This window comes from Otolemur garnettii, unplaced genomic scaffold (genome assembly GCF_000181295.1).
Source record: "Otolemur garnettii isolate 467f Iridium unplaced genomic scaffold, OtoGar3 scaffold00094, whole genome shotgun sequence".
Classification (NCBI taxonomy): Eukaryota; Metazoa; Chordata; class Mammalia; order Primates; family Galagidae; genus Otolemur; species Otolemur garnettii.
The window spans coordinates 6,057,888-6,069,873 of NW_003852489.1; the positions used below are offsets into that span (position 1 = coordinate 6,057,888).

The 11,986-nt window shown below is 55.9% G+C and overlaps 1 protein-coding gene across 1 annotated transcript; it reads right to left on the reverse strand.

Moving 5' to 3' along the window:
* Window positions 1-3,019: 3,019 nt before the first annotated feature.
* Window positions 3,020-11,242, reverse strand: CA4 (carbonic anhydrase 4). The gene is made up of 8 exons (XM_003795604.3): window positions 11,126-11,242; window positions 6,779-6,832; window positions 5,629-5,784; window positions 4,936-5,084; window positions 4,716-4,817; window positions 4,390-4,456; window positions 4,069-4,232; window positions 3,020-3,337 (listed from the first exon to the last, which is right to left on the reverse strand). The coding sequence occupies exons 1-8, from the start codon at window positions 11,181-11,183 to the stop codon at window positions 3,143-3,145; spliced, it is 945 nt and encodes a 314-aa protein (XP_003795652.1). The 5' UTR covers window positions 11,184-11,242; the 3' UTR covers window positions 3,020-3,142.
* Between the last annotated feature and the right edge of the window lie 744 nt (window positions 11,243-11,986).

Sequence of the window (11,986 nt, forward strand, 5' to 3'; positions counted from 1 at the left end):
CTCTGCAGAAGAAGAAAGCCGGCCTTGGGAGCCGAGGTGGTGCAGAGCAGTGACCACAGGTTCTGACAGGTTCCCCACTCCCCATGCCTCAGTTTCCCCAACCATGCAGCAGAAAAAACCTCGCCACTCTGAGAGGATCACAGCAAGGCCCATGCCCTGCACAGAGGAGGCAGTCAACAAATGAGGTTCATGTTCTGTGCTGGGAACCTGCGTGAAAGAACCAGTGACTCTCAGTAAGGTCAGGTTGTGGCCAAAACTATAAGCCTGTGAGCCTCCCACAGGCCTGGCCGGCTGCAAAGAAGTGTCACGTGTATATGTGAGTGACTGTGAGTATATGTGTACGTGTGTGTGTGTGTGTGTGTACATGTATCTGCACACATTATGCAGCCACCCAACGGGCATTGGAGGTGAATGAAAGTAGGGATGAGGAGAGGGTCCCCACTGAGTCCTTTCTGTGAATAAGGGGGTTGTTGGTAGCCCCATGCTCCCTCTGAGAGAGCTGTCTCAGGAGCCAGGCCAGGCTGGGCAGGAACCCAGAGCCAATTTCTCCAGGGCAGGGCCTGCTGGGATGTGTGGGGCAGCAGAGAGGGAGGGAATTCACTCACAAAAGGTAGTTCTTCAAGAACCTGGGCCCGCAACACAGGCATGGCACCAGCCTCAGCCTCTCGGGTGTGAGGGCCAATTGCAGGGCCAAGCTGCCCACTCCTGGGGAGGCTGACCAGAAATGACTCTGCTACAGCACCTGCTCTAACCTCAGGAACAACAGGCCAGACATGAGGAGGTGACCCAAGCCCTGGGCACTACAGGATAGCTGTGCTCATTCTGGCTTCTGCTGATCAGGTTTATTATTATGGGGCCAAGGGGTCAGGGGAAGGTCATGTTTTTCTGCCTAGGGGAGGAAAGGCCAGGATTTTCTGGTCCTGCTGCCACATTATTCACAAGTTTGCCTTGAGGGCAGGAATGGAGGGGTCAGTAGTTGGGGGTGCAGTTCTGCCCTTAGAGCCCTGAGCCTGGGGGAGCAGCTTAGTTCCCCTGCAGTCTGCGTGGGAACTGTACTAAAGAACAGGTTCAGCGTCCATACACCCCCTGCTGACACAGGCTGCCTGCTGTAGCCATGGCAACCAAAGTACCAACATCCCCCCAAGCTGTGTGGTCACCAGGGAGGGGGGGGGTGTTTATTTTTGGTCACAGAAGGAAAGAGGGAAGGGAAAGGTGGGAGGGAGAACAGCCTTTTTCCCTCTCCAGGCTTAGCTGGTTGGTCCTCATCCAGAGGTATGAGGTAGGAGAAAGCTTAGAGGTCACTGCCTCCAGACCAATAGGCAGTGAGGCTTCCAGAAGGGGGAACAGGCTGGAGGTGGTGAGCACTCATGTACACTCATGGCATCTATACTTGCCCATGGGGAACCCCTCACGTGCACTCATGGCATCTATACTTGCCCACGGGGAAGCTCACCACCTCCAGCCTGTTGGAGGGGTTGCCCTCACACCAAGCCAGAGCAACTGGCCTTGGCCTTGACCTTGGCCTCTGCACCAGCCCCGGCTGCTGGGTTCTGCCTCACTCACCAAAGCTGTTTTCTTCCCTGCTTCACACAGCTCACACCCTTTCAAAACCCAGCACTGCCCTGGTCAGTGAGGTCTCAGAGCTTGGGGCCCCTCTGTTCCTGGTGCCAGGGGCCTGACCTGGCTTGGAGGTGACTGCCTAGAGAGGTCCTTCTTTCTCTCTCCCCGTGGGGCTCTGGCCCCTCCCTTCCCCTTCTGCAGCCTCCTAATTTTGCCCTCTTCTATTCCCAGAAAGGAAAAAACCTCTGGAGACACAACCATGATGGAGGTAGGAACCATCTCAGGCCAGTCCAGAGCGGTCCAGCCCAAACTCTTAATTCACCCCTGACTCCGTCTCCTCTGACATTTTATTACTGATCCATGACAGACCCTGCTCCTGGATGACTGCAGTGGCCCTTGTTCTGCTCCACCATGACAGCCCCTATATCACCTCTCTCTGCTCAGACCAACACCGCCCACTCCCTCCCTGAGCTCTCCTTCTCTCCTTCCCTCCCTCTGCACTCCGTGCTGGTTCCCTGCTGTTCCTTCACCGCCAACACTTGCTGTCCCCAGATGGCTGCCTTCTGTCTTCCGGATGCCCCTTGACAGCCTTCCCTGAGCGCCCATGTAAACTGCAGCTTCCCTCCCTGACTCTTCCTAGCGTTTACTGTTTTCTGATACATTAGACAATGTGTCTATTTTATTTATAGTCTGTCTTTCCTCCGGATCATGAACTCCAGGAGGGCAGGCGTTTTTGTCTGCTTTATTCTCTGCCACACCCTGGGTGCCTAGAACATAGATGTTCTAGAAATAGCTGAGCAGGCCGGGCTAGGTGGCTCACGCTTGTAATCCTAGCGCCCTGGAAGGCCAAGGCCGGTGGATTGCCTGAGCTCACAGGTTCGAGACCAGCCTGAGCCAGAGTGAGACCCTGTTTCTAATAATAGCAGTACTATGGCAGGTGCCTGTAGTCCCAGCTACTTGGGAGGCTGAGGCAAGAGAATCGCCAGAACCCAAGAGTGAACCCAGGAGTTTGAGATTGCTGTGAGCTATCACGCCACAGCACTATACCGAGGGCAACAAAATAAGACCCTGTCTTAGGAAAAAAAAAAAAAAGCTGAGCAAACAAATGAAGTCTGCTGCCCACTTGCCTGGGCTGTACCCACACACAACCCCCGTCGCACCCCAACTGCAGAGAAGAAAGCACAGGGCTGTGTCATAGCCCCAGTATGGGACCTCTCATAACACCTCAGTTTCCCCACTATGTAATGAGAGATTGGATGGGGTTAGGGTTCTTCTGGCTTTCGTTGTGTTGCAGCTCCAAGATACGGGGTGTAGGCAGGGAATTTGCAAAGGCAGGGTGTGGGGACACCTGGCGGGACCTGCATGGAAGAAACTGCCAGGCCTTGAGACCCCTGCCCTGGAGCAGGAGTGAGTTGAAGGGAACAGAGTGGGGCAAGCAGCTAAAAACAAAGGAGAAGGGTTTCTCCAAAAATACACACATATTTTAATCATGCCTAAAGTCCAACCTGGGACACCTAAGGAGCGGGAGGAAGCCCAAGCCTCTAGGGCTGAGGCCAGAGGTCCCATGTGCAGGAGTGAGCGGTCACCGGAGAAAGCCAGCCGCCAGGTAGGTGAGTGTGGGGACCAGCAAGGTAGGCAGAGGCAGGGGCAGCAGCTGTCCTGGGGCCTGCGACTTGAACACTGTGCGGTCCCCAAGTCTCTGCACGGGCCGGACGTTGTCTGTCATATTTACTCTCTGTTCCGCGTCGTACCACAGCTTCTGGGAGAACACCAGGATCTGCAGAAGGGAGAGGGCTCAGCAGTGCAGCAGGAGGCGCTCAGGCCAGAGGGGCTCTGTATTGCCCTCTGAAGGCCGATATGAAGATGACGGGAATAAGGGGTGTGAAGTGCTTGCTTGGTGAGCCCAAGCTCCCCTGGGCTTCCCTTAACTCACAGTGCAGAGGGCCCACGATGACTGCTACTATTGTCACGGTTGCTACAGTACATCAGCTTCAGCTAAGGGTGGGCTTGTTGGGCCCCAGAACCTTGAGACCCACCCCCCGAGTTTCTGATTCTGTAGTTCTGGGGTTAGGCGTAAGGATTTGCATTTCTAATAAATTCCCACTGGTGATGATGTTGACACCACCGGCCCAATGACCACACTTTGAGAATCACAGCTGTGAAATGAAAGTGCACAGGGCAGGGATTTTGGCCCTTTGGAAATCCTGCCATCTCCCCCAAGTCTGGTATACTATAGAAACTGGAGTACCATTTGCTGAGCGAAGGAAATATTTTCTACCGTCTCTGAGCACCTCCTGGCCAAACGCCTGCCCACATGCTAACAACCTCTTTCCCGGGCAAAACAGCCCACCTCTCTGTCAGCCTGCCCTGAATGTCTGTGGATAGAACTAATGGACTTCAGCTCCCTGGGACTCCCTGCCCACAACCGGGGACCTCTTGGGGCCCCAGAGGGATGATGTCTGGGGAGCCAGGCAGTGGGGGCTGCACCCTGCCCCAGGCCCTGCACACCTGGTCTCTGCGGAGCTCAATGGACTCCTGGAACACAGTCCAAACAACCGTCTCATCACAGTTTGGTGTGGTGAGTGAGCCCTGGTAGCGGAAGTAGTGCCTCAATTTCTCCTCCTTGGGGAGCATATCCCATAGGCTGAACTCTCTCATTTCAGTGTCCATGCCTGGGGTGGGGGGACAGAGGATGTTGTCAGGGGGGTGGGGTAAGGAAATCCTCATACCCCAACTTCCAAGAGCCCAGCTGCCCCCCAACCCTTGCCCCTTTCTTTGTGGGGAGACGCCCCCTCCTCACACTGTGGCCTCTTCCCCATCCCAACTCACCAGGTTTGGGGATATGAGCCAGTGCCTCCACCAGCGGCCAGAAGCCTTCATTCTCCTTAGGTCCTTCCTGGAACAGGTGGGGAGGGGCTTTGAGAAGGTCTGTGGAGAGCTGTTTGTCACAGTGAGTTTGTTCTCCTGATGTGGGGTGGGGGAGGGTGGGGGAGGTGGTATCTGGGATCGAGGCTCTGGGCTCCTCACCTGGCCAAGGGGCATACAAGTCACTGAGAAACCGAGGGGAATCAAAGCTTCTCCTGCCCCCTTCTGCTTTGCCTGAGTCCCAGGTCTCTGGACCCTGTTCCCCAGGAGTTAGACAGTGGGAGTCTAACCTTCACCAGGAAGGCCAACACCGCGATGTCATCCCCAGTGTTCTGGGCCTCTTTTGCACTCTTGGATGTCCCCGTCACTTTCTTATTATGTACGATGTGCATCTGGTAGAAGGTGGGAGGGATGGAGAGAGGACCTGTGAGGGGGCTGGAACAGTCTCCTTGCCCAAGGTGTGTACACACCCAGAGCCCAGCCAGGACACTGATCCAGAGGGGCCCTTACCTCCATGGCAAAACGCTTCCCATCAATGCTGTGCTCCGAGCCTGCATTCATCTCACTGGACCAGTGCAGGTGCAACTGCGTGGCCTGGTACCCGGTAGGCAGTCCTCCTCCAGAAATTTCAATATTGTCATTCTTCAGGGTCACCTCCACTGGGGCACAGGAGGGGACAGGTCCTCAAACCAGCTTCCCTGGAGCCTCTCCCAGTCCCCCATCCCAGTTCTCACCCTTTCTGGGCTACCCCAGCCTTTCCTAGCCCCCTTCCCTGCCTGCCTCCCCTCTCCTGTACAGCCCCCAAACCCCCAAATCACAACCATGCCCTGCTCCCTGCTCTAACTCTCTCTGTGGTGCCCTGTTGTCCTTGGAGTAATGTCGGAACTCCTCACCCTGGGTGGCCTGCCTCTGGGCCCTAGCCCAGCTGGACCCAGGCCTTCCTTAACTCGCTGCCCTCCATCCACACAGAACAGCTCAGCTCGCAGTTCCCCAAACACCCCAAACAGTTTCAGGCCTCTGCGCCTTTGCACATGCCGTTCCTTCATCCTGGAATGTTTCCCCTCCCCCAACCCCAAGAATGGTCTGATGGAAGCATTGAAATCACCGAAGTTTCCAGCCCCTCCTCAGTGCAAAGATAGACCTAGGCCTGGGGTGTTGGGGAACTCAAGGTGCCTGTGCCTACCGAGGTGTCCTCTAGCCCACCTGAGTGTCCATTGTTGCTCACGTTCCTTTTTTCCTTCTTATCGTAGCCAGAGAAGATGAAGTGTCCCAGGGTTTGGTCTTCCTTCGCCTTGCTGGTAACAATGTCGATGGGGGACTGGCGGTTCTTCTGGCAACTTCCAGTCCAGTTACTTGGCCCTGAGCAGGGAAGGAGGATGGGCTCAGAGGCAGGAGAGCCTCCTCCATCCCCCTAAAGTCAGCCCCAGACAGCCAGCTCACATTCAGCAAGGTCTTGGGATGCTGGAAGGCTATACTCAGGGATGCTCCGCTCAGAACTCTGCCTTCACCCTCCCAGGGCCTTCCTCCTTCTCTTCCACCTCCTCTTCCTCCCCCTCACTGTTCTTTCTTGCTCCCCTTCCTCTCCCTCCTCCTCTTCCTTCCCCCACCCTTCCTCTTCCCCCTCCTCCACAGACACACACATGCAAAGCCAGTAAGTCTGGCGATGATGTGGGACAGGATGGAAGCAGGGCTGCCACTTGGTGGCTGTAAGGTCTAGGGAATGATCAATGTGGTGATGGTGTGCCCGTGAAACCTCTGAGCCTTGATTTTCTCAACTAAAATGTAAAATGGGGCCACAATGATCACCTGCTTTCCAGGGATGCTATGAAGTTTAAAGGGGTGAATGGGACAGGGCTGTGGAAACTGCAGTGGACAATTTCTCTTCCTGAGGAATGGAAGCAGGGGAGTAACCATGGAAGAGCCTGGTTCTTGCACCCTGGTAATGCCAACCCCCAGGTGGTCAGGGGTCAAGATCAGGGCAGCACTGCCCAATCCCCAAAACTCAGAGGCAGGGGGAAAGCAGACTGCAGGGAAATTGGTCTGCATTTGAAGGAAAATGTGAAGCACCATCTCTCAGCTCCACCTGCCAGCGCTGTCCCTGGAATAGAAACAACTCTCCATTTTGCTAAGAGAAATAACAAAATGTCTTCCTCCTTTTAATGCCGCTGCTGATTTACTCCACAGGGAAATCACTGTCGTGGTGACAGGAGATGCCGGTGAAAACTCAAGTCACTCTAGGTCCCCTGTTCCCAGATCTCTGACTTGGGGACCATCATCATCCTTCATGCCTCCCTCCCTCCTGGATGCTTCCCACCATGAAGAAAGGCCAGTCCTCAAGACTGCCTATACTCACCCAAGCAGAGCTGATTGGGAGCTTCGGCTTGAATCTCATAGCACCAGTGTGATTCTAAAGGAAGAGAGCAAGGCCGTGAGACCAACATGTCAGTCTCATAGCACCAGTGTGATTCTGGAGGAAGAGATCAAGGCCGTCAGACTCACGTGCACAGACATCTCCGTGAGCACATGTACTCAGTGAATCAGGGGCTGGGCATAGCCCTGGCTTGAAGCCCTCCCTTGGGTTGGGAAAGAGTATCCTTAGGGTGTGGGACTTAGGATAGTTAATAAGAAAACAACCCATGAGCTGATCAGCTGGTCAGCTTGCCTAATGCGCTGCTTCCTCAGAAGGGCTGAGCAAAGCAGCCACCAGCCCCCAGGGGACCCCTCCAACGTGGGCCAGCCTGGTCATCAGCCTCCCCCTCACTGCTTCCATCTCTCATCCCAAACCTGGAAGGAAGGCTTTGGGGAGAGGGACCGGGGAGGATTAAGGTCCAGCCTTCCCTCGCAGGACAACAGAGTTAGGTCCAGCCTGGCAGCTTTCCTGGCAGATCTGAGTTGCTGGAGCATTTTAGGCTGGCCCCTCCCCAGAATGCCCTACCTAAACCTTCACAGCTTCACAGTCAGGAAAACAACTAGGCCTTTCCGTTACCCCACCACCCATAGTCCTATAGATTCAGGGTTCTAATCCTGGCTCTGCCTCAGCACAGTAGAGCCCAGCATCTCTGAAAGGAGGCTGCCCACATGTGTGGCACTAATGTAAGATGTTAATAATGGGGGAAGCTGTGTGTAGGGGCAGAGAGGGCATAAGGGAATCTTCTTCTGTGCTTTCTGCTCAAGATTTCTGTAGACCTAAAATTTCTCTAAAAATAGAGTCCATTACATTTTTGAAAAGGCAGGCTCCACACCCGTAGCACAGTATTATGGCGCCGGTCACATGCACTGACAGTGGTGGGTTTGAACACGGTGTGGGGCTGCTAAAACAACGACAAATTCAACAAAAAAAATAGTCCTGTGTTGTGGTGGGCACCTGTAGTCCCAGCTACTAGGGACACTGAGGCAAGAGAATCGCTTAAGCCCAGGACTTGGAGGTTGCTGTGAGCTGTGACACCACAGCACTCTACTGAGGGTGACATAGTGAGACTGCCTAAAAAAAAAAAAAAAAGAAAGAAAGAAAGAAGAAAAGGCAGCACCAGCAGGATGAACAGAGAATTTCATCCAGAGCTAGAATTTCTGGCCCAGACAGTTGAGGGGACTTGGGTGGGTTTGTGGACAAGGCCTTTAATCTCCCTGAGCCTTGGTTGTATCATCTCTAAAATGGGACCAACATACCCACCTCATAGGGCTGTGGGGAAGATTAAATAAGGGATGCACAGAACTTCCAGGCAGCCTGGCACTTATTAAAATCCCATTGGCAGTTCTTCCCTTCCCCCTGTCTCCCTCCCTCTGGTGGCCTCCTGTCAGTGAGCAGATGGCCAAAGCCAAGGAGGGGCAGAAAGAGGAGGCAAATGAAGTGAGTTGGAAAGAACTCAGGGATGAGCAAATTCCTGAGAAAAGCACGGCTCCCAGATCAAGCTAAGGCCTCTGAGCACATTCCCCACTTTCTTCTGACTGGGCTGCCCCCAGCTCCACCTCCTCTTGGATCTGGACCACAGTAGTGGTCCCTGGAATGGGGACAGGGTTGGGAGGGACCCATGAGAAGATCAGGCTCTGCGGGGAGGTGTGGGGAAGGCTTCCAGGGCAGGAGGAATAGCATCTATGAGAAACTACCGCCCCTTCTCTTGCCCCAGAGAACCACTTTGGGTTTTTGGTTTCCCAGCTCTGGACCAATGTTCCTCCCACCCTGCTGCCATAGTGTGTTTCAGGGATTCAAGGTTTTCCCCCATGACAGCCAGTCCTCTGCCCCAGACAGGGCTTTGTGCCCCTGGGAATCCCACCTATGGGTCAACACTGCAAAGGGTGGTGGCTGTTTCCCACACAAGCCCCTTCCTGCAGGTGGGCAGAGCTCAGAAGCTGGAGAACATCCCCCTGCCTTCCAGCTCTGGCTCTACAAAAGACCGAGTTAACTCTTCTGAGCCTCACCTTCCTCCTCAGACAGAAGGCCCTCCTGTCAGATGCCCAGCCCTAGTGTTGGAGAAGATCACGGATTTGAGGTCACTTAAACCACTAGAAGTCCCCACCCCTTGGAGTTCCCAAAGGCAGAAGCTGGCCCAGAGTCCTCAGGAGCCAGCAATGAAGGGCGGGGCCCTTGGTGAGCCTTCCACAACCTCTCTGGGGGCCCATCTGGTCCAGGCTTAACTTTTCATAGGAATTTGCTCTTCACTGGCTCTGGCTACAGCTCCTGGGTTGTAGTGGTAACCTCTGATCCACTGTCTTAATCATAGAGACTTTTGACCCGCTTGACTGAATGTTCTTGTAACTACCTTTTTCAGGAAGCAAGAGCCAGGAAAACATAATGGTGATGAGGCCAAGGCCAGGGGGCAGGTCTGTGTCTGTGGCGTGAGGGTGGGTGCTGGCTTTCAGTCAAGGGGTGGAGGGAGCACCAATCAGCTCAGGCTCATGAGAAGGGCACCCCTGCAGATAATTACCAGCCCACCAAGATGGCCTAGGAAAGAGAGGGGCTACTCATAGCTTCTGGCTCTGAGCTCCAGGTCCCACCCAGGCCATTGGCCTGTCCAGTGGTGAGGGTTAGGCACCTGAAAACCATTACTAGCCCTGGCCCCTACTCTTGACCCACCTACCTCCCCACCCCCCTTCTTTAGAGATGACAGAAGAAGCCCTCTCTAGTGGACCTTGCTCACCCCACCCTCCTACTCCAAGGGAAGGGGAGTAATCCTGAAAAACAGCTCAGCAAAACTCAAGTGTGTCCTGGGCAAAGTCTCAGCAACTCCTGGCCAGGGGTCTGGGGCTCTGAAGGGGGCCAAACATCCTCTCTCCTCCCCCTCGCAAAGGGAGGAGATGCTCTGGGTATTTCCATGAGCAACCTGGTGGCTCTCCAGCTTTAAGTGCCCCTGGGATGAGTGGGTAGAGAAAGGTAGGTCCCAGACAGAAAGCCTGACACCAAGGGGAGCACAACTTGTGCGATGAGGTTAGCAAGGGTGGACTCTGGTCAGTGGCAGAGCCTCATAACCATCTGTGGGGAGCACTTGGCATGTGCCACTGAACACTCTCACTGTTATTCTGATCCTTTAAACACGTGAAGTCAGAATTACTATCCCTGTCTTGTAAACAAGGAAACTGAGGTGAAGTGACTCCCACAAGGCCACACAGCTACAAAGTACCCAGGTTAACTGCAAAGCGACTCTCTTTCTGCTGTTACTACCAGGTCTAGCTGCTTACCAGGTTTCAAACATCCAACCCTACAAATAATATTTTTCACTTTCTGCCTTCCCTCTTCCCTTCTCCCCCGGAGGAGATGCTATAATGCCCCCTCATTCTCCCAGCGGGCCAGCTAAGTCCCTCCTGCAAAGAGCACACACACTCTCCCTCTCCGCTGCTAAGGGCACCTTCACCCCTCACTCCAGGACACCAAGGGCAGTGCACCTCACTTGGCAGAGGAGGTTTGGCCGGGTGCACCCCAGAAACAACCCGAGAACAGGGCTGGAAACCGGCAGACGGGGGTCATCCTGTGAAAGGGTTGGGGGGTCGCCGAGAAGGCGCCTCTCGCATCCCTCTCCCCAGTGGCTTGAAGGCCTTTTAGCTCCTTATCAAACATTAACACGCCTCCCCTGTCACCTCCCACCTCGACGAATAATTAAGAGCCTGGCCTCAACATTAATCTTTAAACGAAAATCACCCTGTCCGGAAAGACCGGCTCCACCGGGACCTCGGGTCTCCAGGTGCCCCCCGCCAGGCTCCCAGTCCAGGGCTGGGGACTAGGGAGACGACCTCAGCTTGCAGTCCTGGGGGGAGGAATCCCGGACGGAAAGGGGGGATGACAGGACCCCGCCACACTCAGTTCGCTGCTCTGGTCCGGTGCCAGGGCCGTCACCTGGCTCTGAGCCCCGGCGGGACAGACCCGCCGACAGCCGGAGGAGTACCGGTGAGAAAAGAAGGCGTGCGTCGAGGCAGGTCAGAGCCGCAGCCTCACACCCGTCTGGCCGGGGATGCCTGGCCACACGCACACGCCGCAGCCGCGCACACGCGTGCACACTCCGCCCGCCCGCCGAGCACACGCGTGTGCGCACACGGGCTCGCGCGCGGCCCCGGCTCCCGCACCGTCGCCGCCGTCCGCGCACACGCGAGCCCGGGGCCCCAGAGCAGCCCCAGCGCACCTGCCGCCCGCTCCAGAGCCTCGGCGGGGGCGGAGGCTGGGGACGCAGAGGGGTCCCCCGCGGGGCACCTGCGGCCACTCCAGGGAGCTCACCTGCAGCCGCCGAGGTCCGGGCCGCGGCGAAGACCAGGAGCGCAAGCAGCCGCCACATCGCGGTCCAGCAAAGACGCCTTGGAGTCGGGGGTCCCGTGCCCGGGAGGCTACCAGGGGTGTCGCGATTGTGCGGGCCAGGGTTTTATAGCGGAGCCGCGACGGGAGGTAGCCCCGACAGCGGGGCGCGGGAGGCGGCTCCTCCCCCTGGCGGAGCCTCCCCTCCGGTCCCCTCCTCCAGTCCCCGATCTTAAATTCTCCGGTCTCCCCTGCTCCCGGGTCCTGCCCCACTACCTTCTCCCTGGTGCTCTAGGCCCTCTCACCCACCCGGTGTCCTCTCCACTCAGAGGCGGCGCCCTCCGCGTCCTCCATCCTATCCTCGGTCCCTGGTGTGGGAACAGGGAAGCTACATCACAGGGCGCTTGACCTACACAGGGGGAGTGCCCTATATTCTTGACTTTGATCATTTTGGCGTCAACCACTGCGCAGTGACCTTGGAATGGAACCTTAGAAGGGCCTTGGGGTGGGGGCAGCAGAGTTAGCCTTGTGGCGATGAGGGAGCTGAGGGACATACAGGCTGTTTGTTGAATCAGGGACCTCAGGGGGAGGGCTCTCTTGTCTCTCTCAGGCAGTGGTCATGGATTCTCTGCGCTTCATCTTGTTTTCCGTTTCCTTCCAGGCTGCTTCAAACTTAATTTCTAAGCAACCAAAGACCCTTTTTCCAGCAACAGAGCAATGCTGTCCCTAAATTGCTCCTGCTGGCGTTTATAGGACAGCCAGAGGGCAAGGAAGGAGGGGCTGTTTGAGGGGGAAGAATTTTTTAAAAGATTGCAAAGGGGCTCAGAGAAAGAGAAACCAGCAGGG

Excerpts from the sequence above, each read along its gene's own strand:
- CA4 (XM_003795604.3), bottom strand. The coding sequence starts at position 11,183 with ATGTGGCGGCTGCTTGCGCTCCTGGTCTTCGCCGCGGCCCGGACCTCG. Across the intron at positions 4,818-4,935 it reads GGAAGCGTTTTGCCATGGAG|ATGCACATCGTACATAATAA; the intron begins GTAAGGGCCCCT and ends ACCTTCTACCAG. Across the intron at positions 4,233-4,389 it reads GGCTCATATCCCCAAACCTG|GCATGGACACTGAAATGAGA; the intron begins GTGAGTTGGGAT and ends CCCCCACCCCAG.